Below are 25339 nucleotides of genomic sequence, written 5' to 3' on the forward strand. Positions count from 1 at the left end.
AATTATACAAACATAAAACCCAACCCACATAATTAACGGTTAAAGTTAATCGCTAATGATAATTATAACAAACTATAATTATAATGACTACTTAAATAATATAAATTTGCTTAACCGCATAATTTTTCCATTTACGTTAATGTAGGGAAAAAATTGGTCTGTATGTGCCTAATATGTTTGTGGGAGGTCGGGCTCAGTAAATCATAAGCCCATCATTCGCTTAATTCTTGGAAAACTTTACGTAAATGTGTGTGTGTAATATATGTATTACATAACATATATATATAATAAGTATACATTATCTATATATAGTATACTTATTTTAGAAATTGGAATCCACCTGCAGGCTGCAGGTTGTGAGGGGTCTGGACTTGGCATACAATCTACATCACTAATTCATTTGTAAGTTTGGTATTAAATCTCAAAAACGACACACCAAATAGAAATTCTAACTCAATGAAGAATTAGTGAAAAAAATTAAAACTTTTATTGCTAATAAAAGAAAATCCAACACACATTTTATCTAGCTATCTTAGAGCAAAGAGGTAAAAAAAAAAAGACTAAAGACTTAGGAAAATTCAACTAATTGTGTATAAAACACATTTAGGATTAGGAAACTAAAGACTAAAACAAATTCTAAAACTTCTATCCTTGTTCTTTAATTCAGGGGCTCGCTTTGCCAGTCAAGAGTAGATAATCCATCATCTGTCTAGACCTCCACGGTTTGCAACTTGGGCAGATTCTCATCAACTTTAGCTTCACATGTAGTACCATGTGGACACGTCGCCACGTGTACTTTATCTTTGCAAACCATTAAACCAAGCCTCACTATGTCAATAATTTGTTCTTGTGTAAGTTCTGGAAACTTGTTATTAGTGTTCATGTTCTCATCCTTCACAATGACTTCAGCCTTTTGTATCTCTGGAAGTTTCTGTTCCTTTAGAATGGCCTTCTCCTTTTTGCTGTATATTACATACAGAATCATTTGGAGTATACCAAAGATGAATCCCAATATATTTGGAGCCTATAAATAATAAAACATAACAAGGGTAGTACGTTAGAATATTTTATAAAATAAAAAAAAACAATATAATTTTACGTGCACGCTAATAATTAAATAACTTACAGCGATGTTAATATCTTTTAATAGAAGACCATAGAAGAACCACATAACGGCACTTAATGTGAGAAAAACTGATAGAAGTAATGGCATGTATTCCACACTCTTTGTTTTGATCACTTTTCTCTGCATGAAATATAATAAGAAAAATTAGCACCAAATCATGCATGGAATTTAAAAATATAATATTCGAATATTATAACGTAAAAGCATACCACAATGCCTAAGGGTGCAACAAATACACATAAGGAGAAAATAAGGCAAATCCATCCAACAACTTGTCCACGAATGGCTCCTTTGAATAGAAATTGAGTAACCAAAATTATTGCACCAAATCCACCCACAACAAATAAAGAGAGCATCTTTATAGTTTGGACCTGCGTTAAATTAATTATAAATATCAGAATTTTTTTTTAAGAAAAAATTATTATGAATTTGTCGTAAAAACTTACCCTAGATTTTTTTGGTGCGTAGAAAAGGTAGAAACCAACGTAGATAGTTTCAATGAAGACACCAAATGTGTTAATAGTGATGAGAAGTGTTGTGTTCGTCTTCAAAAATGCGTAGTAAATCCATAGCATGGAGCTAAAGAGAGCAACCACGTATGGAATTGATTGGTAACCTTCAGCTGTTTTCTTCTTATAAATTGTGTAAAACGTTGGCCTGGAATATTTGTGAAACTCTATTGTTAGATTATAATTCAAAGTAGTAAACATTTTAAATAAACCGAACAAACAAATAAGGACGTACAGGGGAGAAAGGAATACGATGAACGAAACGATGTTTCCTGCAATTTTCAATAGAAAAAAAATGATTTAGGAGAAAGACGCATGTAAATTACTATATTAAACTTATGCATGTTATAATTATTACACATTACACGCACTGTGATTTTCCACTCTGTGGAATTACACTGAATATGTTATTAAGAGAAAAAGGAAGGAACAAGAGGTATATATTTACCAAGGACACCAAAAACAAAAGCCCAGTGATCTGCAGAAAAAGCCATCTTTTTTTCTTTTCTTTTTTTCTTTTGGTTCAAATCTCTAGCACTCTCTCTATTGCTAGACACAAAGAAGTGCTATGAGTTTGCAAAGACTTGCAAGTTGTTTTACCTGACAGTGAAATGAGAAGGGCTTGATTGAAGTATTTATATAGGGGAAAGTAGGTCTGTTCACTATTGAATATAATATTTGTACAAATAATATTCTACTATATATATTTTTTTTTAAATGCAAAAGAGCACTATGAAGTTTAAGGGTCCCAAGATTTTCTTTTATTATGTCATCACCCAATCCTAAGCGCCACTACAGCTATGTCATGCTTCTTCTCTTTTTTTTTTTTGGAGAGGGGTTTGATTTTAATTAATTGCTAAACAAAATGAAACTCCTAATCAGCTAAAATAAATATCAAGAAATGATGGGTGGACCAATGATTGGTTGCCATTTGGCATCAATAATTAGAGTTTACATGCAGTTGTGGCTCCAATTGAGAAGATCAATTTGGCTGATGATTGAAAAGGCAAGATATGATTAGCTTTGCAATTGCTTTACTTGCTAGACTTATCATGTCTTGGTGGGTTCTCATTTATCCCTATACTGTTTAATTTTAATGAAATGAAATTAAACTAATTTCTTAATTTTGTAAATTGCATACTAGTGACATAAAGTTTACCTTAATATGCTTTTCTATACATTAATTAGGCTTCAAGTGATGCCACTTGCCAGCCTAACCCACAACCACCAAATAAATTGTACAAAAAAGAATTTCAACAAAAAAATTAAATAAGTAATATTTTGGTGAAAATAAGTGGATTGATACTTATTTTCGAAAGTTGAGAATATTGTTTTCAAAATGTTTGTATTCAAATACTACGAAGGTAGCGTTTGCTTGAAGGGTAGGAAGAACACAATTAGTGTGAAATATTATTTATGAAATTTGTTTTCGCTATGTTTATCAGATGTTCCAATTTACTCAAACCTTTTTTTTTTTCTAGAGAAAGTATTTTAAAAATATTTTACTCTACACGAAAACATAAGAAAATTAAAAGAATGTTTCTTAGGAAATGGTTTTCCTTCATATATACCAAACACCTCCTTAATTAATTCCTCTAACTTGATCAAAGTAGTAGGCTTTCTTTCATTTCGTTTGGCTCGATAAATTTTACTTATTTGGTGCTCTATGTTGTTAGACAATATTTTCCATAACAACCCCCTCTTCTCCTTCCTTCTTCTTTTTTAGATACATTTTCTTTAGCCTAAATAATAATAATAATAATAATTTTGGTAGACAAAAAGGATTAAACTTTAAGGTTTTGTGGATACTGTTCACCCAAATTCAACAGCCAATATATATATATATATCATGCAATAAATAATTAATATAAGCTTTTCTCAATGATTGAACCCAAAATGTAATTCTTTTTACATAATCCCTATTTTAATTTATTTGTTTGATTTTGATTTGACACGTTTAAAAAAATAAAGAAAACTTTTGGATTTTATAATCGTATACTAAAAATATGTGGAATGTATATATCTTTCAATCTTATAATCTTAAACATGTTCTATGAAAAGAGATATTTTTTTTAAAATAAAAAAATAAATAAATTGAAACGAAGGAAGTACCGTCTTTCTTTCTCTTGTTTTACATTTTTTCTTTTTTGGGACAACGTGTTAAATATAATATATCTGTCAGGGAATAGAGCATTTTGCTTTGATGATCTAATTATAATTCAAAGGTTGATTTTTTATTATCATAAAGGCTGTGTTGTCACTTTGAACCTTCTTGCTTTAGTCTTATAAATGTATAATAATACTATGGTACACATTGATTGCCTTGCAATTTTAACTTTTAACTTTATATAAAAGAGAAAGATTAATTAACAATTGAGAGATAGTGATTAAAAGTTGTAGTTCAAATTGTCAAAATTGCGTGGAAAACTCAAAGTTTTATTCTTAGGTAATAATACATGGTCCTTCTTCTCTCCCCACATAAACACTTTAATTTCACTAAGTAAAGCCGGTTTAACTTTTAACCAAAAATAACATGCATTTCAAAATCGTGATGAATTTCTAACTTCTACTTTATTGTGATTGAGGTATAGTTATTATTGTTGAAGAATTTCTAGCCTCTGATTGGTAATATACTAGATGGTTGTATGTCATAATGCTCGAGTCTGAATATTTATTTATTTTCAAAGCTGTCAAATGTGGTTCAATTTTTTTTTTATAAATAAATTATGCAATACATGGAGTAATAAATTAAGAATGTGTTAAGTGTTCGATTTTTATGAACTATATATTGCATGTCCTATGAATTATTGACGCGGTTGAAAGATGATGACTAAGGGTGTGTTTGGTATGAAGGAAAATATCCTGGAAAACAAGTAGATTTTTGACTTATTTTCTCATGTTTGGTTGGTTAGTAGAAAATATTTTTCGGAAAAGATTTTTAGTGTTTGATATATGAATGAAAAATGTTTTTGAGAAATATCTTTTATTTTTACAGCTAGAGTAGAAAATAATTTTTGAAATTATAAATATTTTTTAAAAATAAACTTAATTTTTTTTTTTTGGGGAGGGGGGGGGGGGGGGTCGAAAGTAGGGGTGAAAAAATAAAGTTGAAAATATTTTTTAAAAACAAACTTAAATTATTTTTTTTGGGGGGGGCGGGGGGGGGGGGCTGGGGGAGGGTCGAGGATAGGGGTGAAAAAAATAAAAAATTGAAAGTAGAAAATATTTTTTTTTGAAGGGGGTGGGGGGGCTGGTAGGGGGGTAAAATAATAAAAAATTGAAATTAGAAATATCTTTTAAAAATAACTTTTAATATTATTTTTGGGGGTGGTGGTAGGGGGCTGGGGTGAAAAAATTGAAGTTAAAAACATTTTTTAAAAACAAGCTTTAAATTATTATTATTTTTTTGGGGTGGGGGAGGGGGGTCGCAGGTTGGTTTGAGGGTAGGGACAAAAAAAATTGTAATTTGAAGTTGGAAGAGAGTTTTGGAAAATGTTTTCCTTAAGTTTTGAAGGGAAGTCATTTTCCTTAAATTTGAGGAAAATGAGTTGATTTGGAAAACATTTTCCAAGACATTTAACCCAACCAAACATGAGAAAATTGGAAAATATTTTTTCGGAAAATGTTTTCCTTCATACCAAACACACCCTAAGTAAAGTAAATTTAGTGGATGATGATTAACGTTATTTTTTGTTTTTGGTTTCCTACCCGGTGTTCGGTATCCACATTGGAGCCCGACTAAATCCGGATTCACGCCGGAAAGTCCCACATTAGGGGTAAAGCACTCCCTAACAAAGGCGACTCCGTACCCAAGAGGACTCGAACCCGAGACCTCTTGGTTAAGAATGAAGGAGTACTTATCACTCCACCACAACCCTTGTTGGTAACGTTAATTTTTGTTAGCAACAAGTTAGGTATGGATAATAATAGATCGATATAGTAACTAAAGCATTGTAATACATGGTGTATGTCTAATTGGATCCGACTCCCCTGCGTTACCCTTTCCCTCCATTTCATCAAGTGCACCTCTAGATGAGAGACATGTGTCTTATTTAAAAGTTTAAAGGTCAATATTATATTATATTAACAATTAAAAGTTTAAAGGTCAATATTATATTATATTAACAAATATCATAATCATAGTTAAGTCAACTAATTTTAGAAAACTACTCTCCAAATTTGGTAAGAATTACAATATATTCCATACAAAATTGGATATTTATTAATATCATTAATTTCATCTTATATTTTTATACTTAAATATTAAATTGTATAATGTTTAAGGTGAAAATCAAATAAATAATATTTTGTACTAGTAAACTTTATTCTTGAAATATTATACTATGCTGAGAAACAAAAAGAAAAGTAAAGAATTATCAATGTTGAAAAAAAAACATAAAATAAAAGAACACAAAATAAATAAAAAAGACAAAAGATTTTAAGAAATTAAACGATACCAAAATTATTTCAAGGAGAAAATGTGGCTATTGTACGTTTGAAGGGAAAACATATACGTTTTTTTCTAAATATTCTTTTATCATTTTTTTTTTGAAATAAAAGAAAACATTGTTTTAAATGTAAATGTTTTTGAAGATTATTATTTATCACATTAAATATAAACGTTTCATGTTCTACAATTTTAATATTGAAATATAAAAATATAAGATGAAATTAATGATATTAATAAATATTAAATTTTGTATGAAATATATTGTAATTTTTACCAAATTTAGAGAGTAGTTTTCTAAAATTAGTTGACTCAACTGTGACTATGATATTTGTTAATATAATCTTGTCCTTTAAATTTTAAATAAGACACATGTCTCTCATCTAGAGTTACACTTGACGAAATGAAGGGAAGGGGTAATGGAGGGGAGCCAAATCCTTTCTAATTGAATGTTCATTTATATGTATTATTAGTACAAGTTTATTCTTTTTAAAACAAAATAAAAGTTTGCCAACTAATATAATGGTTAGTTTTGTCATTTTTAGTAAGTATTTTATATCCATCTATTCACTCATATCCCCATTCTTATTCCTTTATTCTAGTCCGCATACGTACATAAAACATTACTTACCATAACTTTGCTCATGTATTATATAATATATATGAGAAAAAATAATATTTTTAAAAGAGAAAACTTTATACTAATAAATTAGACATTTCGCTCAATATTCAAACAGATTGATCTTTAATTTTTATTGTTTAGCTATTGAACTTTCGCATAGTAGAACACTAAAAATTTTACAAGCTAAAGTCATATCCTGACCTAAATTATAAACTATTACTATAATATAAAATATGTTATGATATAAAAGTAAAAAAAACAAAGTTTATTAGGAGAAGCAAAAGTCAAATATCAGCACAAAAAGAGCAAATGACCACTCATAAATAAATGCTGGGATTTTAAGTGGACATTGGATATACTGAAGCTCCCAGTCCCAACCAACCAATTAATCCCCAAAAGCTAAAGTCTCCATTTTGCAAGTGACATTTAGTCAGAGGCATCAAGAATCGAATCGAAGTAATTCCCTTGCCAACTTGACGTTAAAAAAATTGGTAGGAATGAAGAATCCCATTTTATCTCCATTTTAATTTGACGAGAAGTATTGAAAATATTCTTGAATTTAACGTATGTGGACTATTGATAATTTTAAAAATATCATTCTACTTGATTAACTAAACTTAGATATACGTTTTATCCGTCACATGATATAAACAAGTGGTCTCAAATTATTGTAGGATCATGAGGCTCCTAATAAAAAAAATAGAAAGAAGTCTTGAAAACACCCCTAAATTTGACAAGAATTTAGGGGTGTATTTCACTAATGTTGTAAAATTGGGAATGTATTTAAGTTCAGCTAGTCAAGTAAATGATGTTTTTAAGATTGTCAATAATTAAGAATGAAATTAATAATTCATGTTGAATTTAGAGGTGTTTCTAATATCTCTCTATTTTTTTTAGTTAAAATATTTCTCATAATATATTTGATTCAACATCTTCAATTTAGCTCAATATTAGACCACCAAGGGTGTAACGAGATGTATGAGAAATCTTGTTATCTTTAATTAGAAGGTTTAGGTTTCAGATACGGGATTACGAGAGAAACTCCGGTTAGTTATCTCTGAGGTAAATTAATAAAATTATCCTATTTAATATAAGATTTCTCAATTAATATGAGATGGAGAGAGTATAATTTAATTTTAAAATAATTATTTTACTCTTAATAAATTAATTTATAATCATACAAATATTTATAATTTATTTTATATTACAAATTAAAAAAAAATCATATTTTTATTCTTAAATTGTATATCCAATTAAACATTATCATATACACATCGAATCTACGAGAATTTTTAGTTTGACTCTTCAAGACTTCAAATTCGCCGTACTAGGTAGTACCTTCTCCCTACTAGCTAGAGACTAGGAAAACATTGCATCCCTTCTGTATCCCAATAGCCTTTTCCTCACCAAAAAAAGGTTTAAAAGTAAACTTTCGTTTAAAAAAAATATCGATTTAACTTGACATAAAATTTAAGAAAATAAAGAAAACATTTTTAAAGTTATGTATTTCAAATATCTCAAAATATCTTTAATCTTGTAATCTTAAGTATGCCATGTGGAAATTAAAGTGTTAACAAAAAAAAGAAAAAAGTCATTTTTAAACAGACTAAAAAAGATAATAAATCATTCTTCTTAAAACAAAGAGAGTACAAACTTATTGGTAGTTGTTTGGTTTGGAACAAGCTATTTCAAGCTTAATTATTATAGGATAAGTTATCCCGGGATAAGTTAGTCCATCATGTATATGGAATAACTTATACCATCACTATGTAAAAAGGCCAAACACATATGCAGACCCTTAGACTTGTTCCTAAATTTTATTTTGGCACTCCAACTCAACTTTGTTCCATTTTAACTCTTCAACTCCAATTTTTATGTTCCATTTTGGCACTTCTTTCCAAAAAACCAACAAAGTGAGATGTGTGTACTTCACATGCCATTATTGTGTTAAAAAATAATGGATGAACATTGTTTTTTAAAAAAATATTTTTTTTAGAGTTTTTGTATTTTATTGTGTGAAAAAATAATCTGCGAAAGTGTGTTGATTTTTTTAAAAAAACAATTAGTTAATTTAAATAACATCACATATATTTTTTTCATATCTAGTCTACTTGGACTAACTCAAATATCAGCTTTCTAATTTTTCATTCAACTAATTAAATACGAGTAAAAAAAAACTCATGTTCATTGCTAATTAATAACACTACCAAAGAATGTTGAAACTCGATAGACTTTCGTTGGGTTGTCATTGATTTTTTTAAGAAAGAAATCGACGGACTTTCTTCGGTTATTTTTCACGCAAAAATAAAGGAAAACTCTTAAAAAGAAATTGTTATTTTTTTATTAAAAAAACAATGACAATCCGTCAGTTTTAATTTTTTACAATAATTAACGGATGATCGTCGATTTTTAAAATGCAAAATTTCAGTTGAATAACATATATAGAAATAAAGAAATCATAAAATTAGTATTTTGTGTTAAATGGTACATAAAATAAATAGAGTTGAAGGGTAATCTTTTATTATTTTTAAAAAAAATACTTTTTTTTTGTCTTTCACTCTCTTAGAGAATGTGTGATGCACACTCTCTGCCACATCACTTAGAAGTGCCAAAATGGAACATAAAAATTGGAGTTGACGGGTTAAAATGGAACAAGGTTGAGTTGGAGTGTCAAAATGAAATTTAGGAACAAATTTAAGGGTTTGCATATGTGTTTGGCAATGTAAAAATGATGGGATAACTAATCCAATAGCTACCTAATACCTCCAACCAAACATATGATAAAATAATTTTATATTATTATACCTTATATCTCACACTAGACAGACACATTCTTAAAATATTAATTAAGGAGAAGTAGCTCCAATGCTGAAAGAGTGGAATAATTCATCCCACGAAACATATGAACACCACTCTTTCATTGAGTTAATTTTTTATGTGATGATATCAAATACTCCTCAGATTGTGCATTAACGTGGAGAGAAAACTAGACCGCTACTTTGATAAAACAACATTATATTAAATTAATCTACTTTTGTTTCATAGCCAAGTGTGTGTCTATGGCATAATAGTTCATTACTTTTCAATATAAAATTTAAGAAAAAGTCAGTTTTCACTTTTTCAGTTAGAGTAGTATACAACCCTGGATGGCACTTTGTGCCAATTCAGTGCCTCGGTTGCAGTCTTGCACCCTATCCCTTCCATTATTTTATATTTCTTTTGGATTTGTTGGAATATCTTGATAGTCTCTTAAATTTATTATTTTCTTCAATTTATGTTATGTGAGATTGTTTGATTTGATATGGTATTGATTAAAAAGAGAATTTAAAAAAAAAATTATGGTGTAAAATATATCTTGGATGTTTATGTGGTTTTAAATCATTTTATTGAGGATAAAAGAGAAATTTATGAATTAATTGTTACTAACTATAGCAAGATGACATTTTTTTTTATAGATGGACTAAAATGAAAGATGCATAATACATAAATATATTATTTAACTTTGCTTCAGTTGACATCTATGGTATAAAATTAAACAAATAGACGCATTCAACCTACATGGCATCCTACATGTTCTATGTGGCGTCCTACATGTATTATGTCATGTAGAACTCGTTTACTTGTTTAATTTTATACAAGTTTAAGTACCTCTTTATGCACAGCTAAAATTGAAAGACATGGATGTCAGCTAAAACAAGTTAAATGACATATTTATATATATTATACTAATGAAAAAGATGTCACTTAAAACTGGACGGAGGGAGTATTATTAATGGACCTCATTTAAACACTCGAAGTACTATGGTTGGTTTGTTTTGATCAATCATCTACAAATATACATGATAATAAAAATTCTATTAGATATTTCTGGTTCAATTTTGAAAAAAAATCCAAGCATATTCGTAAATCATAAATATTTATTATAAAAATAAGTTAGTTATTTAAAATATATCAAAATTCTTAGCTATGCACAGTAGCTTCAATAAGTCGCATAAGCTACGGCGTGTTCTAACTGATATTGGATGTGTATAATTAGAAAAAGTGTCATATTTTATTTTATTAACTTATATATCTACACATATTGACGCTTGAAAACATGTACTAATTATTTTTCAAAATCATAAATGTCTAATAAAATCATATTATCATATATTTAAGTACATGCTCAATTAAAACAGACCATTATTTTTATGTCCAAGTAAAATTTATTATCAAAATTAACAAGTAGTCGATGCATTCTGATTATATAAAAAGATGTATTTGCTAAACCTATATATAATTTGAATAAAACAAAATGCCCTTATATAATAAATTAATAATGCAACTAAAATAGTAGTAAAAAGTTTATAATAAATTAATGAATGAAATCAGCGGCGGCTCATATGTTTTCCACCGTCGTAAGTCTAACACTAAATTGCAACAGTATGTAAGTAATATCTGCGACTATGACACTTCTACTTAATAAAATAAAAAAAATAATTGTTGGGCAGTGATTCCCATAATAGTTTGTTACTTTTTGGTCATCATAGCAATATGTAGGAAATTTATGAGTATAGGTCTGGGGTAGAATCTACCTATATATGAGTAGAATCTTGAATTTGAACAAAAAATGGGGAAGAATCTTTGCACCCTTATGTGCTAGCGTTAGCATGCTGCTTGTCCATTATGTTTGGTCTTCTCTAGTTGTAGTAATATATACTATAGTGTTAGCACGATTAATTGTACTAACATATATAAATAAAGAAGTATTTGTATTTTAAAAGTTGAAGATTGCTCTAATATAATTTTATTTTATTTTAAAGAAAATGGATATTCCGATTATTAAGGGACAAGGTATTCTCAGTAGACTCACAAAATAGAGAGGTTTCAATATTGTCAAGAATGGGCCTTATTGGAGAGAGAAAGAGAAAGTTTACGTTTCTTGAATCTGAGTCATATCCTAAAAATGCTAGTGGGAGGCCTCAAACCAAATTCAAAGGTTGATCATTTCATGTACTTTTGCAGGGATATATGGGAAAGAAGTATTAATCTCAAGTGGTTTGATACTAGGGGAACTATATCGTGCTTCTTCTTTTTTTGGGGGGGAGAGGGGTTTGATTTTAATGAATTACTAATTGCTAGACTTAATATGTCTTGGTGGGTTGTCTTTTATCCCTATAGTGTTTAGTTTTAATGAAATTAAATAAAACTAATTTCTTAATTTTGTAAATTACATGCTAGCTAGTGATATGTTTATCTTAATATGCTTTCCTATACGTTAATTAGGCTTCGATTGATGCCACTTGCCAGCCTAACCCACATTCAACAAATAAATTGTACAAAAAAAAAACTTGCATTATTTAAGGTGTGTCTGATATATATGAAGGAAAATTTTTTGCTGAAAAATAATTGGATTTAAACTTATTTTCTGAAGTTTGATACGCATATTGTTTTCAAAATGTTTGTATATATACTATTCAAATACTACGAGGGTAGTGTTTGCTTAAATGATATATAAGACTAATACAATCAATGTGAAATGTCACTTATATATGTCATTTGTTTTCGCTACGTTTATCACATATTCCATTTTACTCATTCTTAAAAAAACTTGTCTTATTTTACTCTGCCAAAACATAAGAAAATTTAAAAAATGTTTCTTAGAAAATGGTTACCAAACACATCCTTAATTAATTCCTCTTGCTTTATCTAAGTAGTAGGCTTTCTGTCATTTCGTTTGGCTCGATAAGTTTTAGTTCTTTGGTGCTCTATGTTGTTAAACACAATCCTCTCATTTCTTCTTCTTTTTCTTTTTGAGATACACTTTCTTTAGCCTAAAAAATATTAATGTTGGTAGACTAATAAAAGGATTAAACTTTAAAGATTTGTGGATACTGTTCACCCAAATTCAGCAGCCACTACTGTAAGCTTTTCTCAATGATTAAGCCCAAAATGTAACTTCATATTTCTTCCATTTTAATTTGTTTGATTGATTTTAATTTTATACAAATTTTTAAATTTTATAATCTTAAAGTGAAGATACATAGAATATACTAAAATATCATTTAATCTTATCGTCTTAAGTATATATCTCGTGGAAAGTTTAAATTTAAAACTTGTCAAAAAAGGAAAAAAACATTTCTTTTAAATTAGATAAAAATAAATAAATTAAACAAACAAATTGAAACAGAGAGAGAGTACCGTCTTTCTTTCTCTTACAATATAGAGTATTTTTTTCTCTTGGGACAACGTGTTAAATGTAATATCTCTCTGTCAGGGAGTAGAGCGTTTTGCTTTGATGATCTAATTATAATTCAAAGGTTGATTTTTTATTATTATTAATAACATAAAGCTAAGGTTGTGCTGTCACTTTGAACCTTCTTGCTTTAATCTTATAAATTGTCTACTACTACTATGTGTACATATTGCTTGACTTACGATTATAACTTTATGTAAAAAAGAAAGATTAAACAATTGAGAGATAGTGATTAAAAGATGTATTTTATCAAATTGTCAAAATTGCGTGGAAAACTCAAAGTTTTATTCTTAGGTAATAATACATGCTCCTTCTTCCCTCCCCACATAAACACTTAAACTTAAAAGGATGCGTACTTTTAATTTCACTAAGTAAAGCGTGTTTAACTTTAAACCAAAAATAACACGGCATTTCAAAATCGTGATGAATTTCTAATTTGTAATTTATTGTGATTGAGATATAGTTATTGTTGTTGACGTTGTTGAAGAATTTACGCTCAATCTAATCATTTTTTTTAAAGAAGAAATCAAAGACAGCCAACTAGCCAAGTGCTTTAACTATAGTTAAAAAATATTTCATAAATAAATTAGGTCAATACTTCCGGTAATAAATTTAAAATGTGTTTAGTGCTCGATTTTTTATGAACTTTATATTGCATGTCCCACGAATTAATGGCGCGGTTAATAGATGATAACTAAATAATGTAAATTTAGTGGATGATGATTAACGTTATTTTTTGTTAGTAACAAGTTAGGTATGGATAATAATAGATAGAGATTAGTAACTAAAGCATTGTAATACATGGTTTATTTCTGAGTGAATGTTAAGTTATATGTATTAGTACAAATTTTTACTTTTTAAAACAAAATAAAAGTTTGCCAACCATTCTAATATAATGGATTAATGATTAGTTTTGTCATTTTCAGTAAGTATTTTATATCCATACATCTATTCACTGATTCCTTTATTCTTAGTCCGCATACATAAAACTAGGGGTATAAAACCAAATTGAAAATCGAATCAAACTGCAAGTTGAGTTAAATCGGAAAAAAAAATCCGACTAGTGATTTGGTTTGATTTGGTTTGGTATTGAAAAAAAAACCCGATTATATTTGGGTTGGTTTGGTCTCAACTTTAAAAAATCAACCCGAGACCAAACCAACCCGACATTATGTATATAATTTTAAAATTTTATTTTATACATAAAAATATTTACTCTGATATAATTTTTAAATATTTCTTATACTTTTTAATAGTTTTTATCTTTTAATATATTATTTCAAATTTGAAACTTAGAATTCTGAATAGTCCATTAAAGTTATATAGTCCATAGATGTTGGTGATTATAATAATGCTTATATCAAAATCAAATTAATACTAATGCAAAAAGAAGATCAATTCAACACTAAGAATGACAATAATATTGAATATTTGTTCTTTAGTTTTACATTGGTTTAGACAATTAAAATACATAATCTAATTTTAATTTCATTTAATGTTTAGTCATGTAACTAATACTTATTAAATTTTATTTTAGCATGATTTAGTACTTTTAAATAATGATCATTTTTATTATGACTTATTAATTTGCAATATTTGTTTTACACTATTTCATTATTATTATTAATTGTTGTTGGATATTTTAGTGTCATTAATCATATCATATTTTGTGTTATTTTCTTAAGAAACACCTTAAATAGTTGTATTTTGGTAGGACTAAAGAAATATTTAAAGTAGAAGTAAATTATATGTTTGTATGAATACTTTACTGGAAAAACCCAAAAAAAACCGAGGTTGAAAAACCTGAATTTTATTGATTTGGTTCATAAATTTAAAAATTCGACACAAATGATTTGGTTTGATATTTGAAAAATCCGAACCAACTCGGCCATGTACATCCCTACATAAAACATTACTTCCTATAATTTTGCTCATGTATTATATTATCTATACTATATATGAGAAGAAAAAAAAGAATTTAAAAAAAACTTTGTACTAATAAATCAACATAGAATTACACGTTTCTACCTTTAAACGGAATGATTTTTAATTTTTATTATTTAGCAATTGAACTTATGTATACTGCGTTGTAAATTTTTAAAAGTTTAAAGTTAACTTTTAAGATATCATGATATAAAAACATAAATTTATAAAATATCATAATAAAAAAAAGATAAGCTTATATTCCAAAAAGATATTATTATGTCGACTCATAAATTATTGGTTGGGATTTTATGTGGACATTAGATGTACAGAAGCCCCCAACCAACCAATCCCCAAAAGTTAAAGTCTCAATTTAGCCCATTTTGCAGGTGGCATTTAGTCAGAGGCACTGAGAATCGAATCTTAGTAATTCCCTGGCCAACTTGACGTTAAAAAAAATTGTATATTTGGCATGAATGAACAATCCAATTTTCTTCCGTTTTAATTTGATTATCTTATTTGTTCCGGTTAAAATATTCTACATAACATATTTGATTCAATGTCTTCAATTTAGCTCAATATTGGACCAACAAAGGGTGTAACGAAATGGATGAGAAATCCCGTTACCCTTATAATTAAAAGATTTGGGTTCGAGACATGGAATTCTAAGAGAAACTCATGCTATTGAGTGTTTAACTTTGATGGGTCTATTGCATCACGAATTTGAATTATTTTTTCGATCTTAATAGATGTGGTATTTTTTTAATTAATCAATCTTAGAAAGAATGAGATATTACTATAATTAGTAGTAACAATACTCTCTTCATTCCATAGTAGTTATCTACATCACTAAAAATAGTTATTGTAAATTAGTTGTCAATTTACCATCAAGAGAGAATTAATTAACTTTTTTCAATTTAAATCTTATTATTAATTTGTTTTTGATGGTGTAAATAAATTCTTAAGAGTTAAATTAGTAAAACCATCCTACTCATTTACGATTTTTTAAGGAGTGTAAAATAAGTGATCAGACGGAGGGAGTATAATTTAATTTTAGAATATTTATAATTAATTTTAAATTACAAATTTCAAAAACTTCATATTTTTATTCTTTAATTTATATATTTAATCAAATAATATGATATAAATGGTAGGAATAAGTTAGTTTGACTCTTGAAGTTGAAGACTACACATTCGCCGTCATAGATTAGGTAGTACCTTCTCCCTATAGCTAGGGACTAGGAAAACGTTGCATCCCTTCTGTATCCCAATAGCCTTTTTCTCACAAAAAAGTTGTAAAAAGTTTCACTCCCTGCGTTTTAAAAAAAAAAATCATGATTTTTTTTTATTTTATGATTCTAAATTAAAGTTATATTAAATGTATTAAAATAATTTTAATCTAGTCATGTTGTGTCTTAGATATGACACTTAAAAAGCTAAACAGACTAAAAAATATAATACGTCATTCTTTTTAAAATCGAAGAAGTACAAATTTATTCAAGTAGTATTAATTTAAGGAGAAGTAGCTCCAACGCTAAAAAAGTGGAATAATTAATTCATCCCACAAAACATATGAACACCACTCTTTCATTGAGTTAATTTTTGATGTGATGAAATCAAATACTCATCAGATTGTGCATTAACGTTGAAAGAAAAGTAGACCGCTACTTTCACAAAACAATTTTAAATTAATTAGTCTAGTTTTGTTTCATAGCCAAGTGTACTGTGTCATGGCATATTTGTCCATTACTTTTCAGTATAAAAAATAGCCACTTGTTTCAGTATACAACACTGGATGACACTTTGTGCCAATTTAGTGCATCGGCTGCAGTCTTGCACTCTATCCCTTCCATTATTTTATTTCTCTATTTGACTGAAATTTATCACTTCATATAAACGCTTGAAATATTATTTTCGGTTAAAAAAATGTATTTATACACATGACGAAAATTTTCTACTAGATACTTCTGGTTCAATTTTTAAGTATTCATTACAAAGATAAGTTAATTCTTTAAAATATATAATTTTTTACTTATACACATTAGCTTCAATCAGTCATTTAGGGTGTGTTTGGTATGAAGGAAAATGTTTTTCTAGAAAATATTTTCTTGGAAAACAAGTTGATTTTTGACTTATTTTCTCATGTTTGGTTGGTGAGTAGAAAATATTTTCCGGAAAAGATTTTTAGTGTTTGACTTATGAATGAAAAATATTTTTGAGAAATATCTTTTATTTTAACTAGAGTAGAAAATAATTTTTGAAATTGAAAATATTTTTTAAAATAAACTTAAATTTTTTATTTGGGGGGGGGGGGGTTGAGGGTTCGGGTGAAAAAATAAAATTTTGAAGTTGAAAGTATTTTTTAAAAATGAACTTAAATTTTCTTTTTGGGGTGGGGGGTGCTGGTAGGGGGTGGGTGGGGTGCCGCGGGGGTGGGTAGGGGTGAAAAAAATTAAATTTTGAAATTGAAAATATTTTTGAAAAACAAACTTAAAAATTATTTTTTGGGGGTGGGTGGGGGGTCGAGGGTAGGGGGTGAAAAAATGAAATTTTGAAATTGAAAATATTTTTTTAAAAACAAACTTAATTTTTTTTTTGGAGGGGGGGGAGGTAGGGTAAGACGGGTGGGGGGGCTGGGTAGGAGGTGGGTGGGGGAGTCAAGGGTAGGGTGAAAAAATGAAATTTTGAAGTTGAAAAATATTTTTTGAAAACAAACTTAATTTTTTTTTTGGGGGGCAGGGGTGGGGTGGGTGGGGGGGGGTCGAGGATATGGTGAAAAAATGAAATTTTGAAGTTGAAAATATTTTTTAAAAACAAACTCAATTTTTTTTGGGGGGTGGGTGGGGGGAGCGGGGGGTTGGCTGGGGAGGGGGTGGGTGATCGATGATCGGGATGAAAAAATAAAAATTTGAAGTTGAAAATATTTTTTAAAAACAAACTTAAATTATTCTTTTTTGAAGGGAGTTGGGGGGCTGATAGGGGGGCAGATGGGGGGCGAGGGTAGTGGGTGGGAGTAAAAAAATAAAAAATTGAAGGGGTGAAGGTGGGGTAAAAAAATTGAATCTAAAAACAAGCTTTAAAATTTTATTTTATTTTGGGGGGGGGGGGTGGTTGGGGGTCTGGTTTGAGGGTAGGGACAAAATAAATTGATTTTTTCAACAAAAAAGTAATTGTAATTTGAAGTTGGAAGAGAGGTTTGGAAAATGTTTTCCTTAAGTTTTGAAGGGAAGTCATTTTCCTTAAATTTGAGGAAAATGAGTTGATTTGAAAAACATTTAACTCAACCAAACATGAGAAAATTGGAAAACATTTTCCGGAAAATGTTTTCCTTCATACCAAACACACCCTTAATATAAAATGTGTTCTAATTGATGTTGGACGTGTATTATTTTTAAAAAAAAGTATCATGATTTATTTGACTTAATTATCTATGCAATGGACGATTAATTACACACACATAGTAATATTTTCAAAATCATAAGTTACTTATCGTATCTTCAAGTGCTCAATTAAAGCATGACATAATTTAATCGTATCTTCAAGTGCTCAATTAAAGCATGACATAATTTAATCGTATCTTCAAGTGCTCAATTAAAGCATGACATAATTTAAGTGTCCAAATAAAAATTATCATCAATTTTAGGAGTTGTTGATTTGTACTGATTATATAAAAGTGTGTATTTCCGAAACTTATTTACATGAAAATCTCTCTCAAAATTTTATCCACAGATCTTCCATGAAAATGATAATATTTTTATAATAATAAATTCATAAATCAAATCAGCGGCTCATATGTTTACCACTATATATATATGTAACTCTAACACTAAATTAGCAACATAAGTAATATGTGAGGCTGTGACACTTGTACTTAATATTAATATAATTGTTGGCCAGTACTGATACCCATAATAGTTGGTCATCATAGCAATATATGGGAAACTTATGAGTAGAATCTACATATATATGTAGAATCTTGAATTTGAACAAAAAATGAGGAAGAATCTTTGCACCCTTATGTGCTAACGTTAGCATGCTGCTTGTCCATTATGTATGTTTGGTCTTTCCTAGTTCTAGTAATAAATACTGTCACTGCTACTTTTTTTAGTGTTAGCACGATTAATTGTATACTAACATATATAAATAAAGAAGATTTTGTATTTTAAAAGTGAAGATCGCTCTAATATATACTCATTTTTTAATTAAAAAAAAATGGAAATTCTGATTATTAAGGGACAAGATATTCCTTAGTAGACTCTCCAAACAGAGGTTTCATTTCAAAATTGTCAAGAATGGGCCTTATTGGAGAGAGAAAGAGAAAGTCCACGTTGTTAAATTAGCTCTTAAACCCAAGTCATATCCTAGAAAAGGTATCTCAAAGAGAGGTCTCATGCTGAATTCAAAGGTAGAGGTGCAGAGCCACCTTGGGATAGGGGTTCATTTGAACCTGCATAGATGGAAAGTCATATTATTAAGGGAAAAATTACATAGTTAAGCACAAACATATAATTAGTGATTATAGTTATAGTTTTAGTTAATTATTACTCTCGATCAACATTATGTGATAACTACTCGATCGAGGTTTTGAGTTTGTATACGCACGTTTGTATGATTTTGGAATTTGTATAATTTTTGTATAATGTAATTTTGTATGATATAATTTGTATAATTGTTTAAAGTTTAGATGTATGTGTTTGTATAAATTTGTTATTTCGAGTTTATACAAAAATAGCTTAGTTATAAAAACGTACTCGCGAATTATATAAACGAGGCAGTTTAAACTGTAGCTATAGCCCGTAAATATGCAAACTATAATTATGGAGCATAGTTAAGTTTAGGGAAAATTATATATAATAGCAAACTATTAATTCAAATTAAATGCTATAAATATACTTTGATTTAATTGTACCCTATAGCAAACTATTGCTATTTTCGCCACTCTCCCTGGTGGAATCTCGCTCGCCACTCTCGTTTGGTGGCAGTCTCGCTCGCCTCTCTCACTTTTATACAAACACAAATGTATAAAATACGTTTGTGTTTGTATAAAACGAGAGGAAATTGTATATATACATATATTTTCATTCCCCTCTCTCCCCTCTTCCAGATCTCGCTCGCCAGTCTCCCAAATCTCACTCGCCACCCTCACCTCTCTCGCTTATACAAACAGAAACGAAATATATAAATTGCACTTCTGTTTGTATAAAGCGAGAGAAAATTGTATATACACATGCAAATACATATATCTTCATCCTATACACTTATAATTATACAAAAAAATATTTCCATGCCCAATTTTCTTTTGCCTTTCTCTCTTTCTCGTTTACATACACAGATTATACAATTGATTTTTTGTATACAACTACTTTCTTTTGTATATGTATAGCGAATTATACAACTGCTTTCTTTGTATATGTTTAGCGAATTATACAACTGTTTTTTTTTGTATATGTATAGCGAATTATACATATATATGTTTGCTATGGAGCGCAATTCTACAAACTTTGCTATAGCATACAAATATGAATTTTGTGTTTGCTATACGTGAAAGTTGCTCTTAAATTTATTATAGTGGCTATTTGCGAAATTTTCTCTATTTATATATGGTTAAATTATTTTTGAACCCCCTTCGGCTAAGCCTAGTTCGTATGTTTACTTCATAATATTTTGATCTCCCTTAATGAAAATCTTGATTTCTTCACTGCTCGAATCTGAACATTCTTTATTTGGTGTTCCACTTTCCGGTTCGATGCGTACACATTTTTATATGGGGTATTTCTACCCTCCACATTTGTCCGATTTCCTGAGAGCCCATTTCGGATCTAGAAAAATTACTGAAATACATGTCTTATGTTTTCCTTATTTCTAATATTCCCTTCTATTTCTAAAAACCTCTAAAATCCCTTATTTTTCTCCTATTTCTAAATTATTTTATAATGTATCCAAGCTAATTTTTAATATATCCGAGCTACATATTATGTATCCGGTTTATATTATAATGTATCCGAGCTAGTTTTTAATGTAACCGCACTACATATTATGTATCCAGTTTGTTTTACTTTTTCAGGGATTAATGTAAGTACAAAGTATATAGGGATAGATTGTAATTTCATATTAAAACTGTGTGATTCCTAAAATTTATACTTTTAATATCATGTTAAAATATGTTTTGAGTTAAACTAACACCCCAAAAGCAAATTCAAAAGAAAAAATTGTTCAAACCTTACGAGGAACCAAAATTCCATTTAGGCTTAAGTCTCAACTAGTATTTAAGGAATGAATCTGAACGTAAATATTGAGAGATACAAAAATCTAGGAGAAGTTCAAAGGGCAAAGGGTAAGTGATTTAGAGAGAACTCCATTTTTTATTTATGTATAATTCAGTAATTTAAAGAAATTCCACTAGTTTAGAAGTTAATTACTTAGATATAGACTACATTACAATATTATGAATCTTATAGATTTTGGTACGTTCAGTTACATATAGATACATGCATCTCGAAATAAATGGGGTCAAAATTAGGTGTAATTTGCTCTAGATACACTGTATCCAAGTGGATTCACATATATTTGGGATGCATGTGAATCACTCTGATACATACATATACATTTATCCAGTGTGTATCGAGCGTGATTCACATATATCTGAGATGCATAGACAAATCCCACACGTCTCTCTCATATTCTTGCTTGCTTCTCTCCTGTTCTCTCTTGCCTCTCTCCCTATTTTAATGTATCTGGTAGGAAAGAATATAATATGTATCTAGGTGCAAACAATATGTATATGCGTATAAAATATATATCTAAGTGTATTTGACTTGAAATCTGTTATGAAATCATTAATTAGTTATATAAAATGTAATTGTTTCAAACTATAATTAATTTGTAAATATGATATAAATATTTATGTAATTAAGTAGTTTCTAGAAGGTGAGTATACCAAATTCTTATCCGGCCCTTAGGGGTGTACATGACCAAGTTGGTTCGTGTTTTTCAAATATCAAACCAAACCATTTGTGTAAAAATTTTAAATTTATAAACCAAACGAAACTAATAAAATTCGGATTTTTACGGGTTTTTCAACCTCGGGTTGGTTCGGGTTTTTCAAATATCAAACCAAATCATTGTATCGGGTTTTTAAATTTATAAATCAAACCAAACTAATAAACCTCGGATTTTTTTCTTCAGATTTTTGGATTTTTTCGGTAAAGTTTGCATACAAACATATAATTAACTTGAGCTCCAAATATTTCTTTAGTCCATTATATATTAGCCATTTCAATATTGTAACATTATTATAAAAGGAAATTAAAGAAAGCATGATATTTATCGGGTAAAACAAATTATCCAAAGATTAAGGGAGCTTTGATTTAATTGAGAAATGAAACCACATGAGTTGATCAAACTTAATTACAACACACATAACAAACTTGATTCCCATCAAACACAGTGGGAATTTTGTTAAAAATAATTATTACACATGCATGGTGTGCATCTTTTAGGTTTACAAAAGTTTTAATTAGGCCTCCTCAGTTTGCAGATTGGTTAGCTTCACTTCTTTAGCTGCATTTTGATTCAGAGTGGAAGCCATTTGAATTTTTCCAGAACAAACCAATTTACCAAGCTTCACTATATCGATTATTTGTTCTTCGGTTAATTCTGGAATCTTCTTGTTATCGTCCAAGATTATAACCGGATTTTGCACCTCAACATTAACGTTAACGATGGGCTTATTATCTTTTTTGCGATACATCGCATAGAGAATCATTTGGAGTATACCGAAAATGAATCCCAAAATATTTGGAGCCTATAAATAATAAAACATTAGAAGAAAATTTTAATTATTACTCCAACGACATTTACAAAATATAAGTAAAAAAGTACTAAGATGAGATAATTAATTTACTTACAGCAATGTTCAGGTCTTTTAGTAGAAGACCATAGAAGAACCACATCACAGCACTTATTGTTAGAAAAACTGATAGGAGAATTGGCATGTATTCCACACTCTTTGTTTTAATAACTTGTCTCTGCATAAAATAAGCTTCAGTTTAATAAGCATTAATTTTAAAAATAAGACATGTAACCTGTTATAACATGATAAAATCGAGAAGTAATTTTTGAAGCTTACCACAATGCCTAAGGGTGCAACAAAGACACATAATGAGAAAATAAGGCAAATCCATCCAACAATTTGTCCACGAACAGCTCCTTTGAATACAAATTGAGTAACAACGATTATTGCACCAAATCCACCAACCACTGTTAAAAGTAGCATTTTCACAGTATTGACCTGAATTTATAAAAAAATATATTATAATTTTCTTCCTTTATATTACTATAAGATGGAAATAATGAAAGAAAAAAATTTATTTTTTAAAAAAAACTTACCCTGGCTTTCTTTGGTGCATAGTAAAGGAAGAGGCCAACGTAGATAGTCTCAATGAGCATTCCAAAGGAGTTAATAGTGATGAGAAGTGTTGTGTTGGTCTTCAAAAATGCATAGTAAATCCAAAGCATGCAGCTAAAGAGAGCAATCACGTATGGAATTGATTGATATCCTTCAGTTGATTTCTTCTTGTAAATTTTATTAAATGTTGGTCTGCAAGTATTAAAATAATTAAGTAATATGTAACGTGAAAATGAATAGGGGGCAACATGCTAGATCGATCACTTACATTGGAGAAAGGAAAACAATAAACGAGATAATATTTCCTGCAAGATGAATTGAAAATTCAGGGTCAATAAAGAAAAAAAAAATCTTGGTAATTCAATTAAAATTATGAATAATTGGAGGAGATTATAAAATAACAATAAAGATCCGTTAGGAATGATTAAATTATGTATGTTAATGATTGAGGTACGATGAAATGATTGACACTTCCACTTAATTAGAGAATTTATGGATTTGTCTCTAAGTGTATTAGTCATAATATAATTGTTATTGGCCCACTTTTGACTAATACAGATTTTTCTAACTACTAATAAGTAATGTAAAAGGAAAAAACAATAAGAAGTGATATATGTGAAATTATTCAATTTGATAAAAACCTTTAAAAAATAATATTTTTTGTAATTTGTAATCTAAAATATTTTTTGATAATTTGTGTAACTGTAATTCATTTCTTTAAAAGTAAATGAAAATTGTTACGAAAATGTGACATTCTTTTTGGAACGGATTAAAAAAAAATACATGTCACACAAATTGAAACAAAAAAAATATTATATTTAAAATGTAACATTTGTCATCTTTTAAATAAAATAAACTATATGCTATAATAGGTAAATATAAAATAATGGTATAACATTTGCATATACTAACATGTGTATAACTCAAGTATTTTGACAATTGAGTTCTAAAAACTAAGAAAAAGAGATTTTTACCAAGGACACCAAAAACAAATGCCCAATGACCAGAAATACCCATCTCTTTTTCTTTTCTCAAAATGAAATTTCTCTCTTTGTTAATCTCTCAGTTACAAAGAATTGCAAGTACTTGATTGATAATGAAATGAGGAGTGCTCACTTCACATATTTATATAGCAAGGCTACAAGTATATAATATTATTGGATATATATGTTCTATAGTTCTCCAATTTGAATTTTTATTTCAATTAGTGCTTTATGTGTTATAATTCAATTTGTATACAAAACAAAACACCTTTTGATCCTTAAACCTTTTTGGGTTCGATATATCCCCAAAATAAAAGGTCCCATTTTGCTCTTTTATTATGTCATCGTCCTATCTATGAGGCACTAAAGCTTCCAACTATGGCACTAAAATTTTGAAAAAGGTTTTAATTTGATCCTCATTTATTTTGTGTACAAATAATGTGATCCTAGTCAGCAAAAAAAACAATCAACAAATGATGGGACGCACCTATCAATGTTTGCCAATTGGCACCAATAATAGATGTTTTTTGGCTCAATGAAGAATGAAAAAATATCACATTCGGTAGTTAATGAGATGGGTGATATACAAGGTTTAGACAATATTCTTCCCTTTGAGTTAGTATTTAGGGTGTAAGTTAGGTTCAACACCTAATTTATATGGTATTAAAATAGAACTCATCTCTCCTGATGTTGGGACCCCAAATTAAAAATTATATTGCTCAAACTTCAGATATCCATCCCAAGCATGAGGTGGGGTGGAGTGTTGAAGATTGAAAAAGTCTTACATAGTTAGTTAATGAGATAAATGGTCTCCTTATGTTTATGGTCTAGACAATTCTCTTTCTTTTGATCTAACTTTTGAGGTGTACGAGTTAGACCGAGATCTAATTTGGAGCAATGAAAATATCATTTTTGGTAGAGTGGCTGATGAATTTTGCTTTAGTATGCTTATCACGTCTTGGTGGATTATGTCATATATTTATATCTGCATGTATGATGAAATTGATTGCAAATTTAAAATGTTAATGACATGTTAATCATAAGTGGCTGATGCTAATATGCTTTTAAATTTATGGATTAGGTTTCA

The 25339-nt window shown here is 28.8% G+C and overlaps 2 protein-coding genes and 1 long non-coding RNA gene across 3 annotated transcripts; 1 reads left to right on the top strand and 2 right to left on the bottom strand.

The window, feature by feature from the left end:
* Nucleotides 1-468: 468 nt before the first annotated feature.
* Nucleotides 469-2239, bottom strand: LOC125813675 (bidirectional sugar transporter SWEET10-like). The gene is made up of 6 exons (XM_049493121.1): nucleotides 2084-2239; nucleotides 1871-1907; nucleotides 1573-1783; nucleotides 1336-1497; nucleotides 1127-1246; nucleotides 469-1024 (listed from the first exon to the last, which is right to left on the bottom strand). The coding sequence occupies exons 1-6, from the start codon at nucleotides 2127-2129 to the stop codon at nucleotides 710-712; spliced, it is 891 nt and encodes a 296-aa protein (XP_049349078.1). The 5' UTR covers nucleotides 2130-2239; the 3' UTR covers nucleotides 469-709.
* On the top strand, nucleotides 1571-23431 carry LOC125813677 (uncharacterized). The gene is made up of 2 exons (XR_007442085.1): nucleotides 1571-1639; nucleotides 23318-23431. It is a non-coding gene; the product is annotated as an uncharacterized LOC125813677 (long non-coding RNA).
* Nucleotides 22360-24418, bottom strand: LOC125813676 (bidirectional sugar transporter SWEET10-like). The gene is made up of 6 exons (XM_049493123.1): nucleotides 24244-24418; nucleotides 23538-23574; nucleotides 23251-23461; nucleotides 22991-23152; nucleotides 22770-22889; nucleotides 22360-22666 (listed from the first exon to the last, which is right to left on the bottom strand). Exons 1-6 carry the CDS (start codon nucleotides 24284-24286, stop codon nucleotides 22379-22381), a joined length of 861 nt encoding a protein of 286 aa, XP_049349080.1. The 5' UTR covers nucleotides 24287-24418; the 3' UTR covers nucleotides 22360-22378.
* Between the last annotated feature and the right edge of the window lie 921 nt (nucleotides 24419-25339).

This window comes from Solanum verrucosum, unplaced genomic scaffold (assembly GCF_900185275.1).
Source record: "Solanum verrucosum unplaced genomic scaffold, falcon-dt-bn FXZP01000205.1, whole genome shotgun sequence".
In the NCBI taxonomy this organism is placed as follows: Eukaryota; Viridiplantae; Streptophyta; class Magnoliopsida; order Solanales; family Solanaceae; genus Solanum; species Solanum verrucosum.